General features: G+C 33.2%; 1 protein-coding gene across 7 annotated transcripts in view; it reads right to left on the bottom strand.

Annotated features, from left to right (window-relative positions):
• Positions 1-20,793, bottom strand: part of SUCO (SUN domain containing ossification factor) — an 89,534-nt gene that overhangs the window by 28,136 nt on the left and 40,605 nt on the right. For 5 of the 7 annotated variants that reach the window (XR_002182481.2, XR_011560792.1, XM_070768180.1 and 2 more), the window contains exons 10-17: positions 15,715-15,822; positions 13,297-13,402; positions 10,756-10,776; positions 10,500-10,555; positions 9,688-9,779; positions 8,846-8,911; positions 2,930-2,998; positions 1,902-1,992 (exon numbers count right to left, since the gene is read on the bottom strand). Coding sequence is in view for 5 of the 7 variants with exons in the window: in XM_070768180.1 (XP_070624281.1) it covers positions 1,902-1,992; positions 2,930-2,998; positions 8,846-8,911; positions 9,688-9,779; positions 10,500-10,555; positions 10,756-10,776; positions 13,297-13,402; positions 15,715-15,822 (609 nt within the window). In the remaining 2 variants the exon portion in view is untranslated. The remainder of the gene's footprint in view (positions 1-1,901; positions 1,993-2,929; positions 2,999-8,845; positions 8,912-9,687; positions 9,780-10,499; positions 10,556-10,755; positions 10,777-13,296; positions 13,403-15,714; positions 15,823-20,793) is intronic. The other 2 variants (XM_019976471.2, XM_070768182.1) reach the window with 1 other exon arrangement.

Here is a 20,793-nt window from a genome sequence, read left to right as displayed (position 1 = left end):
TAAAAAAAATTTTTTTTCTACAGAAAATTTTTTTTAAAAGACAATATCTAAAAGCTGGACTTTCATTTTGTTGATAATAAAATAGTAAACAGACTAAATTAAAACATAATTAGGCTAAGCTTCCCTTAACAGATGATACAGATATAGACAGCTGTATATAGTCTCTACACAATATTTCTTACAACTAAATTGAATAATTTGGTAAAAATTAAGTTATACTATCTTTGTGTTGTGCTGTGCTTAGTCACTCAGTCGTGTTCTTCTCTTTGCGACCCCATGGACTGTAGCTTGCCAGGCTCCTCTGTCCACGGGGAATCTCCAGGAAAGAATACTGGAATGGGTTGCCATGCCCTTCTTCAGGGAATCTTCCCAACCAGAGAAGATCAGGGATCGAATTCAGGTCTCCCACACTGAAGGCAGATTCTTTATCATCTGAGTCACCAGGGAAGCCCTATCATCTATATACACTCTAATCAGAGTTACACTTTAAGAAACTCAAACCTGGGAAAAGAAAGTAAGTCATCATTTCATAAAAACTTTTGAGTGATACTGTATCATGGATTCTTTTATTTTTTTCAGAGGACTGCCATATAATCATCAAAAAGAATTTAAAACAAACATACATGAAGAAACATTAAGTAAAGAAACTTATGTAAGAATATCTACTAAAAAACAAAACTCTAAAGCAAAAGAGTAAAAACTGCTACATTAGCCAGATGTGGTATCTTTCAATAAATATTTACACACACACACACATGAAGGGGTAAATGTGTGTGTGTGTGTAAAATAAAATTAGTTTTGAAAAATAAAGACATACTATGTGTTAGTCACTGAAGAACCTAGTTACAAAACCGAGACAGATCCACATAATTAGAAACAGCAAGAATTTCTATCCCAGAGATTTCTTAGGACCATCTAGGAATCAGTAACACATAATGTTATATTTCAGGAAAACGCAAATTTGACACTGTGCCCGTCAAAGCACAAAAATCTCATTTTTAAATTAACATAGTACCTTGAAATTACAGCTCCAAAGCTCACTGAGGTTTCATTACTTATTACCTTGAACTGTTTCATGTAAATATCTTGCCTCATTATGTAGAGTTCCTCTGAGAGAAATGTCTGTCAAAGTTTACAGGGAGTATATCTAATGAAATATACATAGCTAAATTTATAATAACTATAACCAGATTATCCCAATAACCCAAATCATTAATAAGCCTATCTATTTTAGATCAGAGGTTGAGGTACAAACCTTAATCACCTCTACCTCTGGTCTAGAAAAGACCAGAATTTGAGTAAGCTCCGAGTTGGTGATGGACAGGGAAGCCTGGTGTGCTGCAGTCCATGGGGTCACAAAGAGTCGGACACTACTGAACGACTGAACTGACTGACTGACGCATATATATCCCTGCCCAAAGTAACCACTGCAACCTGGGGAAAGACCTGTATCATTCAATTTCAGAAACTGAACACTCCAAGAGTAAGCTGTGTGACCAACACATCGTTTAAAAATCACTGCTCTAAGTATTTCAGGTATCCTGTATAGCTTTCTAGGCATAGCACAGATATATAAATAATCAAGGCTTTAAATCCAAACTCAATAAAAACAGGTCTTTAAAATGTGTCCTCAAACTTATACCTGCAGAGTTAATTATTTGCAATAAGGAAAAGATTAAGTATTGTAAATAATAAAAGTAACACTATATCAAAATAACGCACATTTGGTCTATCTACGGTGAACTGCCAGTATACAAAAAGCAACTCAAAGATGTTTTAAGTGGCTGTGGAATGTCTGTCCCATGATTCGAAGTTTTTCATTTTCCACAGATCACAAATACCTTTTTATGTACAAGTATATCTCCCTTTTAATAGAACTCTAATATCCCAATATAACTTACTCATGTGATGGAACAGGAGCTGAAACAGGAGCTGATTCAGGCATTTTGGGTGCAGCTGTGGCAGAAGCATTCTCAGATATAGTTTTATTTCCTATTTTAAGAAAGATGTCCATATTGAGTTTAATTTTAAAAAGCTATACCATGAAAATATTTCACTATAACAAATAAGGAACTTTAGATTCTCAAGGGAGAAGAAAAAAGGCAAACAGGTTTTCTACTGCAGACTCTGCTTTTTTTTTTTCCATCAAGTTCTTTTAAAAAGAAATAATCATTGAAAGTCACAACTATAAGTAGTGCATATTCTTTCTCAACTTCTCAGAAAATTAAAGCAAGTAACTATGAGTTTTGCGTAATCTTACATGATTAATAAGACACTGGAGTTAACTAAAGAGAGTAAGAAGAAATAAATGGGACATTTTAAGTTTGCACTTAGAACTAAATTTTATTGAAGTATATTTGACATACAACATTATATCCATTTTCATGTGTACAACGTAGTGATTTGACATTTGTATACACTGCAAAATGATCACAATAAGTCTAGCTGCCATCTGCCACCACACTGCATTCCCCATGTTATATATTACAACCCCATGACTTATTTTATAAATGGAATGAAGTATTTTTGAAAACAAAAAAAGGGCAAGATTGTTTCCCCTTGTTCATAATATTCATATTTCTATTACTTTCTAAATTGAATTGCTATTTGGTAAATAAAAGCATACTTCAAGTAACCATTAGAGCATCAAAACCTCAGGAAAGAACTAGGGATAAAATCAATACTTCTACAGCAGGTTAAGAGTGAAAAATCAAATTAATGATTTTTATATAGACAAGATCCTATTTATTAAAGAGAACTTGTGAAATTCAAATAAACAATGAATAATAGAAGATTGGCAAGTTCCTTTGAATGGTTTCTGTATTTCTAAATAAAAAAACCAAACTGCTTGGCTTATTAATTAATTTTACTAACTAGGAAGACCCCTGGAGTATCATATATTTAAAAGACCCATAAAATGATTAGGTACCTTCTGTCAGGTCTTCAGTTTTTGCTCCCAGAATATTAGCGGCAATATTCACCATATTTAGAATGGCATCTAAAACAAAATTCAATCAGAAAAAGATACTAATACACCTAAATATTTTCATATAACTGATATCAGATAGTAAAAAACCATTTGTAATGGTCTTTTGCATTTTTTGGACTAATTACGTTTTCGCTCACCTTACTATTAGTCCAATACAGGATACAAATTTCAGGCAAAAAGTATTATATATAAATCTGAACTTTTATATTCAGAAGGATTTTAAAATCTAATTATACTTTTTTTACAAAACTTCTCCAAACCTTTCAGCAAATACTACCTTCAGCATATCACAAGATTCAAGTTATATTCAGCATATAGCCTGCACTGAGACAGGAAAAAAATGTGACAACCAAAACCCATAATTTACAGAAAAGCCTTGTTTTTTTTTTTTTTAAAAAAAAGGTTCTACAGTTTAAACCAAAAACAAACAAAAAATCCTTTTCCTAAACATGTGTCTTTCATAGGTAAAAATAAATAGGAAGATTATTCTTCAAAGGACAGCAGAAAGACTATTTTCAACTATGAATATAAAATATCTAAGTAATATGGTTAAATCCCAAATTGACACTGCATAGAATCATGCCTTTGATGACCTATAACAATGTTTTATGGACAATAAATGACAAATTCTTTTCTGAACTGGGTGAATATAGGCACAGGAAGATGAATTAAAAGTCAAAGTCATAAAACTTAAGTGCTGTAGGTAAAGCAATCTGCATACTTTCTAATTCTTCCTCTCTTTCCAAAGTGGTTATCTCAATGATGAGTAAAGTGCTACAAACCTTAATATCTACATAAACGGCTGAAGATACATGAGGACCACGAAATATCATAACTCCATAAAAAGCTGGCTTGGAACAGAAGACTTCCTTCTAGTAATTAAATGTAATTTCACAGGAAATTAAATTCCAACTCCAATCTAATCTCTGAAATTCTACTAGAAGGTAATTCACCAGGTTTTTCTACCATTAAAATACTAACATCTGGCAGGGGCTACATATTAAACCTCATCACTTTTTTCCATCTTGGTTTCCTTTCCTAAAAGAGATCTGAGTTTTCATCACACATTCATGAAAACCAGAGATGTGAGAAGTAGGAAAGGATCTAAAGAAGGAAAAGCTAGCATATTCAGAAGGTTGGGAACAAGCCAAGCACTGTCACCTGGTGCTGATACTGTAAACATACGTTTTATGACAGGTAAAAATAGGAGATTTTAGACTTTTAAATGTGATAACTAGTAGTACATAATTATTAATTTTAAACTTTACATAACTATGATTCTATAATCTGAAAGACAACAAGCAGTGGTACTTTGTTTCCAATCATTACTTGAACACACAAAAGCTTTATATTTGCTTTTGAAATATCTAGGATTATTGGTCAATCCTGTCCTTTCACCTGGGAAACTGTAAAAACAGAGAAGCAGTCTTAGATCTTAGGCTAAAGGACACCTCAGCATAAAAACAGGAAATGGAAACTCCATTCCCTTATAAACAAAACTTAAGTAGCAATGGAAACTTTGTATTTCCTCATAAATCAAATTTTAATGTCAACCAATATTGCAAGGAGATCAAACCAGTCAATCCTAAAGGAAATCAGTCCTGAAGATTCAGTGGAAGGACTGATGCTGAAGTTCCAATATTCTGGCCACTTGATGTGAAGAGCCGACTGATTAGAAAAGACAGTGATGCTGGCAAAGATTGAAGGCAGGAGGAGAAGGAGACGACAGAGGATGAGATAGTTGGATGACTCTATGGACATAAGTTTGAGCAAGCTCCTGGAGTTGGTAATGGACAGAGAAGCCTGGCATGCTGCAGTCCATGGGGTCACAAAGGGTCAGGACATGACTCAGCGACTGAACTGCACTGAATATTTCAACAGTAGTATCTGATCCTCTACTTAGCCTGACAGCTGAAGTTCAATCAAAATTGACTGCTCACAGAACCCAAATTCTGAAATTAAGTTTATATTCTAAGTCCCTTATACTTGCTTCAAAGGGCAATCTTACTTCAGATTTCAAATTTTTGCATTTAAATTTTTTGGTATTATTATTAAAAGCTTTAAAAATCTGTATCTGTTGATCTGTGTAGAGAAAGAAGTTTTAGAGTACTACTTTTTAATATAAATTTTTATACTAGTACCTAAAATAAGGAAGATTTGTACATACTACTCATCATTTAAAAATATTGTTTATTATTTCAGAGAGCCATTTGGTAACAAAAGCAAAATCTGGCAGATTCTTCTTTCTCAGCCCATTTAACCTATTAAGAAATAATCTTGCTATGTTCACAGAATGCTGTCAAATACAGTTTTTTTCTTTTGGGAGAAAGCAGCTTTGTGAATTTTCTTACCAGTCTCACTTTGCATCTAAACACATGACTACTTGTCACGATCATAATCTAATCACTGAAAAGCCTTCAGAAAGGCTAAAGGGTAAAAGCAACAATTTGGAATATAGTGCAATACTAGACTCCTGCTCTCAATTTCTCATGGATTTGCCAACTCCTTTCTCTTGAATTGGGTAACTTATTCATCCCATCCCATTACTTTAGGAATGAAACTCTCTCCTACGGACCAAATATCAACATGTTATATACACTAAGTCCCCAACACACCAATGGCTCTTTTTGATACAGAAAACCAAACGCCTATGCTACAACACAAGACAAACCAGTAAAAAAACTACTTCCTCCTATGTGTACTGAGCTACTAACTCTGCAACACACCTACCTTCATTCTCTGTTACTCCTTCTAGGATCTTAAAATAAATACATTCATAAAAAGTATTCTGACTTAAAACAAAAACTACAGTTTGTCTTAAACTTATGCAGAAAGAGAAGCAGAAATCTGGCCCTTAGCAAATCTGATGACTCTAATAAAATACAGATCATATTTAGAAGTAAAGGCAGACTTGCAAGAATATCAAAGTAGAGAGTGGCCTGGAAGACCCACATGACCAAGCACAAGTAGAGTAGATTGATACGAAGAATTTCTGTTGATGTAAAATATGTAAATGCTCTAGCTCAAGAATGTAAACAAAAGATTCAGGCAGAAGAGTCCCAGAATTGGCAAACATAGAAAGCCAAGAATGTTGCTCTAAGATAGTACTCTCTCCTTTCTGGAAGTTCAGTAAATTATATAATATCAAAAATGTCTAAATAAGCAGCATGCTTATTAGAGTAGCATGCATGCTCTTTGACAATCAAGTCCCATTAGAAGCAACATACTCTGGTGACATATATTTCCTGTGACTACCAATTACTCAATAGCAAAAGAAAAAAAGAGTTTCTCTTTTAAATTAAAGGCACAGAATTCTGTTTTGGAGACATTGTGTAAATATTAAAAATAAATTAGGTGCAAAATTGGCCAATTTCAAGCTAATTTAGAAAGTGGTGATGATTATAGTCAAATTCAGACATTCCACTGCCAGAGACGAGCTCTTTGGCCTGATTCCACCTTGTTATTTTTTCCTAACATTATATTACATTGGAGAAAGTAACTAGGTCAAGCTCAAAACCAGTCTAGACTATTCAGAGAAAACCAGAAGGATATAGATATCAAAGGCAGCAGTATTAGGTCATGCTTATTAACTTAATAACAGCAAAGTCTTATCACTCAGCTACTACCACCTCTCTTGTTCTGAAACATCAAGAAATGGATATCTTTTTAAACCTCTCATACTTGGGCTCAGCTGATATCCTCCCATCCACCTTGTCTCCACTATACAAAATTTTTCAACACCTAGGAACACCAGAACGTAAATGGACTGCTCTTCCAGAAAGCCATAGAAACAAAAATGAAATGTGTTACCAAGAAACATATCTTCAAGGAAAAAGATCCAGAAAATAGGGTCTAAAAAAATTCTATGTCTCATTAATTAAAATAATACATCAGTCAGAGAAGTGATTACAAATAAGGAAATGTCCTCTACTGAAAACATTTTAATGCTGTCTTGGAGTTAATCCCACAGGAAGATAGAGAAAGAAAGCAAAATATCAACAAAATTTTCCCCTATCTAAAACTATAGTAAATCATTACTTCTGGAAGGTGCTCCTTTGTTCCCAGTAACCACCAAAAACTAGAGAACTTTTAGTCTGGGGCTATTTTCTGACCCCATAAAATAACAATGCCGCCTCACAGCTAAATCAGCATTACTGAATTATGATATGATGACTATTACGTAATATAAACTTTAAATATAAATATATTAAATATAAATAAATATATTTAATTTAAAATATAAATTTTAAACTACAAATTTAAGGACAAGAACAAACATCTTAACATCCAATTAAATAAAATAGCATCATTGTCTCATTTCTAAAAAACTATCCCATAGCAGCGAATGAGGCACCTGTTTTTAATGCTATCATCAGCAGAAATCGCTAACTGCTAAGTCACTTCAGTCGTGTCCGACTCTGCGCAACCCCACAGACGGCAGCCCAACAGGCTCCACCGTCCCTGGGATTCTCCAGGCAAGAACACTGGAGTGGGTTGCCATTTCCTTCTCCAATGCATGAAAGTGAAAAGTGAAGTCGCTCAGTCGCTCAGTTGTGTCTGACTCTTAGCGACCCCATGGACTGCAGCCTACCAGGCTGCTCCGTCCATGGGATTTTCCAGGCAAGAGTACTGGAGTTGGGTGCCATTGCCTTCTCCAAGAAATTGCTAAGGATACACTTAAAAGTAATCAATAATATCTAAAAAGTCAGTTGACTAGCAACAGAGTAAAAATATATTAAGCTAATCTATAACAAAGTTAAATATTACATAAAAGCATTCCCTTTATGCAGTTATTTTTTAACATTCTTTTTCCTATTCCCTAAGAAAGTCCACTGAAATCTATAGTCTTCTATGGAGAGGGAGAGGACAAGAAAGGAAGAAAGGGAAAAAGATAAAAGATGAGAAGAAAGACAAGTGACTCTTAATTTCATATAGTGTAGTCACCCAAATATCTGCCTAAGTATAGGTACTACTGGTTGAGTACCTTAAAAAGCTATGAAGACAATATAGACAGACTGGGATTCAAACAACTCAAGAGTAAAATAAAAACGCACAAATCGTCTTCTATGTTACTAAGATTTACTTTCATTAAATTCAATTATTAACCTCCAAATAAAAAGTCCTTATTTTGGGGGACTAACCAAAAATAACAAATGTAAAATACACCTACCTGCATTCTAACAGTAAAAATAAACTGTCAGTCGGTAAAGGTCTTTCCAGGAGTCTACTTGGCTAGCCTATCTATAAGTTCAGATAATAGGCTGGCAAGACAAGAAGCTAAACAACTAGTATCTTAGTCCTTTTTTTTTTCAGTTTACAAAGAGTGTATTATTATCACTATTATTGTTACTGCTTGGGAATCACCATTATCATGAATAAGAACAGCCTTTATGCTTTATAATTAATCAGGAAACTAACCATATCCATACATTAACAAATCCTCATTTGGTAGGATTTCACTGATGAGTACCACTTCCAAAATAAACTCCTTTCCTACCAAGTATGATTACCTAGATGCTCTTATTTATATGGTCTAGGACCTCTTTAACAATTCTTTCCCCAAGTAAATTCATATCCCATTCTTCACTCTAAGGAACTTGCCTAAAAATACAACTACTTCATTTTTGTAAAAGAACCGACCTATGCTTGCATTTTGCCTCTCTTCTTTGTTTACATATATTCTACTTTATTCCTATGAAAATACTTTAAAAAAGTATTCTTTGATTTCAACTCAAAGTTCAACACTAAGACAGAAGGAGCCCCCTAAACTTCAAAACAAAATGTTCACATATGCCGGGAAACAGAAGTTGAGATATACTTTAATAATAGTGACTAGAAAAACCCCCAAATACTCACTTGTAGCAGAACCAAGAAGGTTTTTTGAGGATTTATCCTCCCCAGTATTATAATCCAGTGGGTAATCTGTTCAGAGAGAAAATGAAGGTTAATTATGCTGAGAATTATCTCAGATGATATGTTTAAAAGCACAAATTATGTCAAGTCAGTTGACAAAACAATTTTACAGTTTTCATTATACATCCAAAGCACATTCACAAAAAAGGAAATTCATAAACCATTTATCAAACAGATAAAAACCAAAGAATATATTTCTACTGCTTGCAAAAATTTTAATCACATTTATAAGACTTTTATTCAAGCTTTCAGTGTAGTTTACCAACCCCTAGTAAATGACTTCACTTATGGGAAAACTAGGGAATGCAAAAATTAGATTTTTCAGACTACAGTTTAAGACATCTTAAAACAAGAACTTAACAAAATAGAAATGGAAGGTGTCATAAAACATTCTCTGACCTCTGCAGGCTCATGGGAATTTCTCAAAAACTCATGCCTCAATATGCTTGCTTGCTTGCTCTTAGGCTAAAGGCAAATCAAAGAAACTCATGCTCAATTCTACTATGTCAGTTGCCTTTGAGTAATAGGCTTTGGGGCCTGGCATAGGGATATAACCATAATTTATTAGCACTGGGGTAATGAAAGGGAGTTTCAAGTCAAATAACTGATCAACAAGCAGAAAATTATTTTAGAAAATAGGTTTAGGAGAAAATTAGTTACTAGGGTTAAAAACAAGGAATAAACTAAAGACTAATCATCATGGCAGTCTTTTTAAGTGACCTACATTTACCCATTTAAAAAACAAAAACATATACATAAATAGTTACTTTTTAAAAATCACTCACCATAGTCCTCATCAAATAGTTCTTGACGTTCTGACTGATACTGGGAATCAGCAATCTCTTCATATTCTTCCACCATGCTAGTGCCAAAAACCCTGTTAACAACAATTTCATTGAAGTTTTTCATTAATGTCTTATTAAGACTCATCTCTTCATAATAAATGACAAACTATAATAATTTTGGTTGTTTTGAGCATCGTTAACTTGGAACTCAAAAACAATGACTTTCTCAATCCACTGTTTTCATTACAATGTTAATCTATTTAAGGCATTTAAAAATATAATGACTAATAGGCCAATGACTTATTGGCCTAAAATGTTTCCATTTATTATCATCGTATCAAGCAAGCTAAACTGAACATATAAAATGAAGGTTCTTTTTTCCTAACAAAGGAAAAAAAAATTTTTAAGGAGGATTCACAAATCGTGGTTTATTCAGATTGTGAAACTTACATAGCAGTTTAAAGAAATCAGAAATATACTATTACGGTCATTATCAAATCATACTGATAGATACAAAATGAAACTGCAAAATACATATAGTTCAGCATAAAAAATTTAAAATACTTTTTTCAAAAATATAATTATGAATATAAATTCTCAAAAAAAATTAGAAATGATACATGCCAAATTCCTATCTAAATTTTTACACTTTTCTAAACTGTATGCAAAAGGAAGAAAGGTTTAGCAGTATCTTTTTTATGGTGTTATCTCACGTAATAACAAATGATTTCTTCACTTTAAATATACTGGGATTTTTATGTTGCCTTTTTTTCTTTTTAAACCACTCCGTAAATATTTTTGCTCTGTATTACCTTATAAGGCTTAATGGACAAAAGTGCTCTGATCCAAAATGTGATACCAACTCCACCTAAAGAATAAAAGCACACAAAATGGCAAGCCAGCACAGTGTATGTGAAATTATCTAACAAAATATTGTTTTTTCATTACAGTATTTCTAAAAATAAAGTCCTAATTTTCCCCAAAACTAGTATTTGTAAAGTTTTGCTTTGCCATGCAATAATATGTCATGCCCTATTATTCAATATTGCAAAAGAGAAGGTTGCTAACCTTTATGTACTTGATGAACATCTGAAGCAAGAGAAAGGAAAAGAAAAAGAAATCAGTTCCGAAGTCTGAATAACATGCCATAAGCAACATTCAATATTTGTAAATTATATTGTATAATTAAAGTATAGAAAGCAATATACTGTGATGGATAACATTGTAGTACTCATTTCTTTGCAGAAACCAAAGCAATGATTTGCATTTATTTTTACCATCACAACTAGAAAATATAGTGCAACTGTAATGAAATAAATTAACTTTAACCTAAAATCCACTGCTGCTGTTTTATTTATCCATTAGATCTGAAAGCATTCTAAAAGTAATTAAAGCATATCTAGAAATAACCTGTCTTATATTACACTAAATATTATAAATGTTATCATGTATATACCTACATATTAATACATTGATACCTATATGTGGCTATACGTATCTAATGAACATACATATTGATAAAAAGATTAACATAATAAAAAATAATATTTATTCTTGCACAATACTATATACAAACTATTTTGGGGAAAATTTGGATTTCTGACATACTACTATTTTAAGTATAACTTATAGAACTAGAGGATATTTATCAATTCATTTTTAAAATATAAGCTATTAAAAAGCATTTTTTAAAATATGGGTTTTAATTCTTTTGGGATGAGCAAAACTCAGGTAAACTTATATAACATTTATCAATATAAAATAAGAATCAGAAGTAAATGTTTTTTGCTTTTAGGTTTAAATCTACCAAATAGGGCTTTTAAGAAAACCAGTCATCAAAATGCTCTATAGTCTCCCATTATAAAGAAGACAAAGTAGGGAGCTTTATATAGGATTTTTCTGTTATCACTAATAAAATGTTCTGTTATTAACAAAGTAGACTCTATAAAGAATGATTCTTGGAACTATTTCACAACATGTGAGTTGTTTTCATTGCAAAATCAGGTATTGTATCATCTGCCAAAGTATTTTATGTATTTTTTTTTGGCATTACAGTATAGAAACTGATACATAAAAAGGTCATTAAACTGGTTCAGAACTCACTTTAAAAAGAAACTGAAAATGTATCATCATTTTTCTGAACACTGTTGAATCATTAACTGAAAATATCAACTGTACTTTAAAAACAGCATATTTATAAAAATATTTTTATATGGAGAGTAGGAATACTACAAGTTTACCCATTTACAGAAGCCAATTTAATACATGCTTACAAAAGACACAGAAAGTAAAATCCCAAGAGACGAGTAGGTAGGTTTAAGTTTTCACATTTAAAGAAGAAATAATTAGGAAGAAAATTAGAGCTGCTGTCATTCCAAAAGGTCTTACTAACAACACAGTTGTACTTTAAGGTATGGCTATAGTATCATAAAGAAAAAAAGGAAGAAGTAAAAAGGAGTAAGAAATTCCCATATTTTGTCTAAATTCAAGAGTGATAATAATTCTATTTTGGTAGATAATTCCACCTCAAGACTGGTGAGAGAGGCAGTAGGAATTTATGGCTTTTATTAGAGTATAGTTGATTTACAATGGTGCATTAGTTTCCACTGTACAGCAAAATTTATCATATATATATATACACATACATATATATATATATACACTCTTTTATACACACTCTTTTAGATTCTTCACCCATACAGGTCATTACAGAGTACTGAGAAGAGTTTCCTGTGCTATATGGTAGGTTCTTATTAGTTACCTACTTTATGTATAGTAGTGTGCATTTCTCAATACCAGTCTCCCAATTTATCTCTCCTCCTACCCTCCACGTTACCCTCTGGTAACCATAAGTTTGTTTTCTACATCTGTAGTTCTATTTCTGTTTGTAAGTAGTTCGTTTGCACCATTTTTTAGATTCTACATATAAGCAATATGACATGATATTTATCTTTCTCTGTCTTATTTCACTCAGTACAATTTCTAGGTCCATCTGTGTTGCTGCAAATGGCATTATTTTGTTCTCTTTTATGGCTGAATAATATTCCATCATATATATGTACCACAGCTTTTTTATCCGTTCTTCTGTCAATGGACATTTAGGTTGCAGCAGGAATTTAAATGGTTAAAACTTTATTTGAAATTGTTACCTAGACATATAATATTTCACCTGAATATACAAAAGACAAAAAGCTATAATGAAAAATAACTGGGCATTAAAATAGAAATCTCAGAATCAGATTTTGATAAGAAACCAGACCTGCTTTAAAGACAGCAGTGAGTAACTGATTCAGGTTTTAAAATATAAAGAAACATAATATTATAAAGATGACATTTTATATCAAGACTTCAAAAATATTAAGAGTTATAATTTGGAATTTCATCAAAGCCACGATATCAAAAAACCAGCCTAGGTTTCCAGTTACATAAAAGGGAATGTATTAGTATTTGTCCCATAAAATAATATATTCAAGAAAGAATTATTTTATTAAAAGGAATACAGCAATACATTTCCTCTTAATTTTTCTTATTTCTAAATAGGTGAGGTATCAAGTATGAATAATAGGTATGTTTCATTATAGAACACAGTTCTGTAAAGATAAACATTACCTTCACATATTTTGCATACATCTGTTCATCTAAAGGGAAACTCTGGACATTCCTCTCATCTCTACCATGGAAAGTACCCAGCTTAATCCATTTATTTGTAGGGTATCTAGAAAATAAAAAAAAAATTAACATTCCTTTTTAGAAAATCATAAATCACACATTGAGAGGTCCTATCATTTTCAAATGAGATCTTGTACTTTTTTTCCCCCTCTCCAGGTAACACATTCACTTAACATAGTTTAAATATGAGTTAAGCATCAAGTTGAATAAATACATTTTCTTTTCCAACTAAACTCTGACAGGTTTCTCCTTATGAAGAAAGACTATCTTGAAAAATCACACTATCAAATAGAAGACAAGAAGAAGACAAAAAGAACCAGGAGTGCCTCTTGGAGTTTTAGAGGGCTTCCAAGTAAACTGGAGGCTTTAAAACAGAAAGTAGCCAAGAGAGTGTTTTGGAAGGATGAGGTACTACTCTTTATGTACCAGTGTGTGTGTGCTCAGATTGGTGCTTTTGAACTGTCGTGCTGGAGAAGACTCTTGAGAGTCCCTTGGACTGCAAGGAGATACAACCAGTCCATCCTAAAGGAGAACACTGGTCCTGGGTGTTCATTGGAAGGACTGATGTTAAAGCTGAAACTCCAATACTTTGGCCACCTGATGTGAAGAGCGGACTCATCTGAAAAGACCCTGATGCTGGGAAAGATTGAGGGCAGTAGGAGAAGGGGGCGACAGAGGATGAGATGGTTGGATGGCATCACTGACTCAATGGACATGGGTTTGGATGGACTCCAGGAGTTGGTGATGGACAGGGAAGCTTGCGTGCTGCGGTTCATGGGGTCGCAAAGAGTTGGACATGACTGAGCGACTGAACTGAACTGAAGTGTGCGATGATATAAAGCATAAGTACTGGTTGAAAGGGAAACAGAAAAAGTCATTTACTATCATATTTGAATTTCACAGCACTTACACAGCTTTTCCGATTTTAAAGGAAATCTAATGTAAAAGCCCCAAACTACTGTTTTTCTTTACTACAGCATTTAGAGAATCCCTCAAAGTAATGAGTATTCTCTTATCACACTAAAAAAATACACTTTACTTGTCATAACTGAACACATTCATTTGACAGGTAAGAAAATTACGGCTTAGGGAAAAAGGAAATGATCTGAGCAAAGTTAGTTAAAGAAAAATGAGTAAGAGATCTTCAGAAATCATTTTGAAAACTGTATATAGGCAATGCTACATGTAGGGTAGGGGAAGAAACACCACAGAAAATTCTTAATAGTCAATAATAAAAGAAGGATTAAATAAATAACAGCATCCTACATGGTAACATCGCGGGCACTCAAAAAGCATTTATGGAATGAACAAATACCTCCATCTGGAGGAAAATATCAAGTATTTATTAAAAACGATGTGTTTAAAACAAAAAAAAGGATATTCTCAAGATGTAAGCATCAAAACTGATTTTTGATAGAACTATGCAAGGAGATCCAACCAGTCCATTCTGAAGGAGATCAGCCCTGAGATTTCTTTGGAAGGAATGATGCTAAAGCTGAAACTCCAGTACTTTGGCCACCTCATGCAAAGAGTTGACTCACTGGAAAAGACTCTGATGCTGGGAGGGATTGGGGGCAAGAGGAGAAGGGGACAACAGAGGATGAGATGGCTGGATGGCATCACTGACTCGATGGCGACTGAACTGAACTGAGTTCACTGAGACTCACTCTCAGTGAACTCCGGGAGTTGGTGACGGACAGGGAGGCCTGGCGTGCTGAGATTCATGGGGTCGCAAAGAGTTGGACACGACTGAGCGACTGATCTGATCTGATAAACATATAAATGTGTATAAAAGACTGGAAGGGAACGTATTAAAATGTTAATACAGTATCTTTCATTGATAGAACTGGGATTCTCTACCAAATTCCTTAGAATGTATGTTTCCCTTATAATCACACATATATACCAAAGTTTTTAAAATAAACCTTAACAAAATCATATGCTATAAAATGATATAAAATGAAATATTCATATATGTTTTTAATAACTTTTTAAAGAAATGTTTGGAAGCAATACAGCATAATAATTAAAAGTAAGGACTTCAAAATCATAGAGATCTATGTTTGGATCTTGGTTGTCCAACTCACAAATCACGTGACCTAGATAGGCTATTTAATCTCTCTCTGTTTCATCTCATAAGGGATTAACATCAGAGGGTTGTTATAAGCACTATATAAGTTAATGAAAGTAAACTAACAAATGACTACCCTACAACAGTATTATTACTGTTCTTCCAAATGGATACAAGTTGATTGAAACAAAAAACAAAATAATTAAAGTTTTAAAACATGACCCATTTTAAAATTTTTATTCTGAAAATCCAATATTAACTCCATAGAAACCAGCTTTAGAATTTACCTGTCACTGATAGAAACCAGAAAGTCTTTAGGAGTAGAAGAAAATAATTCATAATTTGCAATATCAAACTGTTTTACTTGAATTGGTTCACAGAGTTCAATAACAAACCTTTAAAAAGAGCACAAGACAATTATTTAGATAAACCAACTAGAATAACAATTCATATTAAACACGACATTAACAGCTTACATAAACTAGGCCTCCATTAAGTTATTCATTAAAAAAATGTAAGGAAGGAAGAGGATTTGAGAAAGAACACCCCTAAGTATTCCCCAAGCACAGCATTAGTGGGGAGAAAAATACTGATTTTGTCCTACAGTATTTTTTTAATAAAGATTCTTTTCTAATGACAAAGCTCATTCTTGGAGAAGGAATGATTTGACGAAGAACTAGTAAGAGTGTCACCTGACTAGTCTAGAGGGCAGTTTGGCCATATTATCTCAAAAGGTACCACAGCTGTTGATTCAGCAATATACTCTTAGAAATTTAATCTATGGACACACAGCTCCAAATGATCACCCTTGTATATGCATCTTAATAAATATATCAAAGCACAGTTTATAAAAGTGAGGGCTGGGGGGAGGGAAGTCAACCTAAATGTTTAATACAGAGGATTGATTGACAAATTATGGCCCCATTCAGACAATGAAATAACAAACAGCTATTAAAAATGATACTTGAAACTATATATTGCATTTATATAAAAATATAGAAAATACAGACCAATGTATAGTGATAGAAAACAGATCTGTAATTGCTATGGGGGTAAGGGGTGGGAGAGAAAAATTATAAAGGAGCATGAAGAAAATTTTGGGGGAGACAGATTATGTTTATTATCTTCACTGTGGTGATGGCTTCATAGATGAATACATATCAAAACTTATCAAATTGTACACTTTAACATTTTACAATTTATTTTACATGTAGTTTTTTATATGTCAAGTACGCTTCAATAAAACTGTTTTTAAAAATAACACCACACTAGTGAATAAAACAAAAAAAAGCAGACTCACAGGTACAGAGAACAAACTAGCGGTTACCAGTGGGGAGACGGAACAGGGGATGGCAAATAGGGGTAGGGAAAGAAAAGTAAGGATTATTATGGAACTATACGAAATCACGTGTGTGAAATTTTTGAAAAAAAAAAAAAAATTATATTTGAGATACGTATCATGGACCTGGAAAAGATGCCACAAAATATTGCTATTTAGGAAAACATTAACAGTATGGTTCTGCTTGGCATTTGGGGAAAGAAATACTCATGACATCTAGGACTCTAATCAATACTTTAATAAACTAATTATTATATCAAATGAGATTATATACACTGACAAGTAAATGTTAAATTAAAAGCATTACAATTAACATATTGTGTTAATGTTGGGGAGCAACAGAACTGAATTCCAGAAGATGGTAAGTAAGAACAGCCATGATTCAGAGAACAGCTCCTGATAAAAAGTAAACTAACGGTTGCTGAATGTTTAGTCTGTGTCAGGTACCATTTTAGATGATTTATGTCCATGCTCTGATTTAATTCTTACAACCAAAATGCATAGGAGATTATCTCTATTTTACAGAATCATTCAATTGGTTACTTCACATTTTTCCTTTCTGCCTTTTTAAAATAAAACTTGTTCCCCTCTCCAAAGATGTAGCCAAGCATATAGTCACTAATCAAAGACTGTTTTTCCCAGTCTTGGCAAGGTTACTTAATTATGGTGATGGGATATGGGCAGAAGTCTCCAGTGCAACTTTCAGGTCAAGCCTTCAAAAGGAAGCTGCTACCTCTACTTCTGCTTTCTCCCACCTTACAGGTCACAATGAGGATGTGATAGGAAGAAATCATCACAGCAATGCAGGCAGGGACAACATCTCGGGAGTGGTATGTGTCCTTTAATTGTTTTCTATTATACCCCTGCCCCACATATCAACTTGAGGTTTCTGTGTCAGAGAAAATTAACTATCTTTTTCAAACCACAGTTCATTCGTCTCTGTTAAAAAGGCAGAATCAAGAGCCCTAACTAAGAATTATTTAGCAAGTAAGTAACAAAGTTAAAAGTTAAAAGAGACATCTATCTGGCTCCAAAGCCTAAACACTGTACTACCACCCCAGGGAGAGGAAATTAAAGAAAATCAGACTCAGATTTTGCTTTTTATTTACAAATCTAATAGAGCACTAATAAGAAAAAGCAAATTCTCCTCTACCTCTTTTGCATACAACGTTCTCAATTTCTAAGAAGATATGAGCTATATTATTGATACTATTAAAATAAATTTTTGGACAAATGTATTACCAGGTGTACAGTCAATCCACCAAGATTTAACATTTCTAAAACTTATATTAAAGTGTAACTGAGCAACTTCACTTTCACTTTTCACTTTCATGCACTGGAGAAGGAAATGGCAACCCACTCCAGTGTTCTTGCCTGGAGAATCCCAGGGACGGGGGAGCCTGGTGGGCTGCCGTCTATGGGGTCTCACAGAGTCGGACACGACTGAAGCGACTTACCAGCAGCAGTAAACATTCATAATATATATATAAAATTAGTAGTACATATGTTATTGTGCCTCATAAAGGTTGATTTTAAAATGCTTTTTTATCTAAGCCTCATCTTTTATATTTTCTTAGAAGTAGATAACACATGTAAATTAGTTAAACTATAAAAGCTGACACATCTAATTTCAACATACTTCTCTTAATTAATAGTAGGTCAGAAATCTTAAAAGATCAGTGAAGTAGCAAACGTAAATATAAGAGTACTTTGATAAAATACCACGTGTCAAAATTTAGATGATATGAACATATTACACAAATCTGCAAATGCAATGCAATCCTTACCAAAATACCAATGACATTTTTACAAAACTAGAATGCATAACTCTAAAATTTAGGTGGAAACACAAAATACCCCAAGCCAAAATAATCTTGAGAAAGAACAGAGCTAACCTTAGACTTATCTGCAAAGGTACAAAGAAAAGATTTTTTAACTATAAGAGAATATCATGAACAACTTCATTACAAAAACCTTCAAAATGGATTAAAGCCAAATTTCTAGAAAAATGTAATTAACCAAACTAATTTACTAAAACTAAGTTGAGAAGAAATAGAAAACCTATTTTCTATTTTCTAGAAAACTCACGTATGGGCTTCCCAGGTGGCGCTAGTGGTAAAGAACCCACCTACCAATGAAGGAGACTTAAGAGACAAGGGTTTGATCCCTGGGTCAGGAAGATCCCCTGGAGGAGGACATGACAACCCACTCCAGTATTCTTGTCTGGAGAATCCCATGGACAGAGGAGCCTGGTGGGCTATACAGTCCATGAAGTTGCAAAGAGTCAGAGAAGACTAAAGCAACTTAGCACACATACAGTCTCATAATTACTGCTTTTAAATATGGTTTTTAAACCTTGCCACCTATTCACACAAGTATGAAACAATGCATGCACAAGCTTATTTATAATAACTATCTGTTATGGCAAAAGATTACTATAAACAACCCAAATACTATCAACATAAGAGTAGTTAAATCTTGGTACAAGTATATAATGGAATTTCATGAAGTTATCGAAAAAAAAAAAAAAAAGAAAGAAAAAGTTTTATGTATGAATGAAATAGAATCATCACCAGAAAATTTTAAGTTAAAACTTAATTCAAGGTGATAAATATTATGTATAATATGCTGCTGTGAAAACTGAGAGATAAATAAAATCTCTATGTTTTTGCATAAAGAAAATAAAAAGGTATCTAAAAATTCAACAGTGAATAGGAAGATAGATGATAGACTGGAAGTGTATTTCTCATTGTAGCTCCTCTACCTCTTTTAAACACCTTTTTGAGTTTGAGCCACATGAATGTCCTATCTTTGAAATCACATATTTAATTTAAAATTAACATCTTCCCTGAAACATGGAAGGCTTTACAGTTGAGATTCAAATTTAGAATATCTTGAGAAAAAAGAAGCTTGAGATATCATACTCCCTAACTGCAGATTATACAACAACCCTACAGTAATCACAACAGCATGGTAGATACAGAAACAAGACACACAGATCAGCAGCTCAGGACAGAGAGCCCAGAAATGACCCCACGAACATAGAGTCGATCCACCCATGACGAAGAAGACAAGAAGAAAGTAAAACAAACTCGTGGCTAACAGGAGGCAGAGGGAACGGGAGGGACGAGATAGGGGTACAGAATTAAGAGACATAAAATACTATACACAGATTAAATAAGCAACAAAGATATATTGTACAACACGGGGAAATATACTCATTATTTTGCAATAACTTTAAATGGAATATAATCAAGAAAAATACTGAAGCACTATTTTGTACACCTGAAATTAATACAATTTTGGAAATCAACTATGTGCTTTAAGTCGCTTCAGTCTTGTCTGACTCTTTGTGACCCTATGGGCTGTAGCCTGTCAGGCTCCTCTGTCCATGGGATTCTCTAGGCAAGAACACTGGAGTGGGTTGCCATGCCCTTCTCCAGGGGATCTTCCCAACCCAGGGATTGCACCCACATCTCTACATCTCCTGCACTCACAGATGGGTTTTTTACCACTAGCATCACCTACACTTCAGTAAAAACAAAAACAAAAACAAAAAACATATCTTATAAGTATTAGGTTAGATGCACTGCCTTCAAAATAAGGAATAAGATGAAACTGCCTACTATCACTACGCACAATTTTCTCAATGATCTAGCCAGCGTGTGATGACAAAAAGAAAGTAAAATATAATAAAAAGGATTAGAAAATTTTAAAAAGGAGAAAAATATGTAGGGAAGCTATAATTTTCTATGCAGAAATCCTCAAAGATTCTACATATAAACTAATAAAATAAGAGACTATAAAAAAGTAGCTGGATCTAATACTCATACATTAAAAAAAACTGGATGTCTAAACACAACATTTTATTAATTTTTACTGGAGTATAGTCGCTTTACAACGTTGTGTTAGTTTCCTGCTGATACCCACAAATGAATTTAACAAAAGATACACAATACTTTCATGAAAAGTTTAAAAAAAAATAACTGAAAGACATTAAAAACAACTTAAAGATATGCCCTATATA

The sequence above is a fragment of the Bos indicus genome, chromosome 16 (genome assembly GCF_029378745.1).
Source record: "Bos indicus isolate NIAB-ARS_2022 breed Sahiwal x Tharparkar chromosome 16, NIAB-ARS_B.indTharparkar_mat_pri_1.0, whole genome shotgun sequence".
NCBI classification, from domain to species: domain Eukaryota; kingdom Metazoa; phylum Chordata; class Mammalia; order Artiodactyla; family Bovidae; genus Bos; species Bos indicus.
Note: the sequence above shows the minus strand (reverse complement) of the source record. Positions and strands in the feature narration are given on the sequence as shown.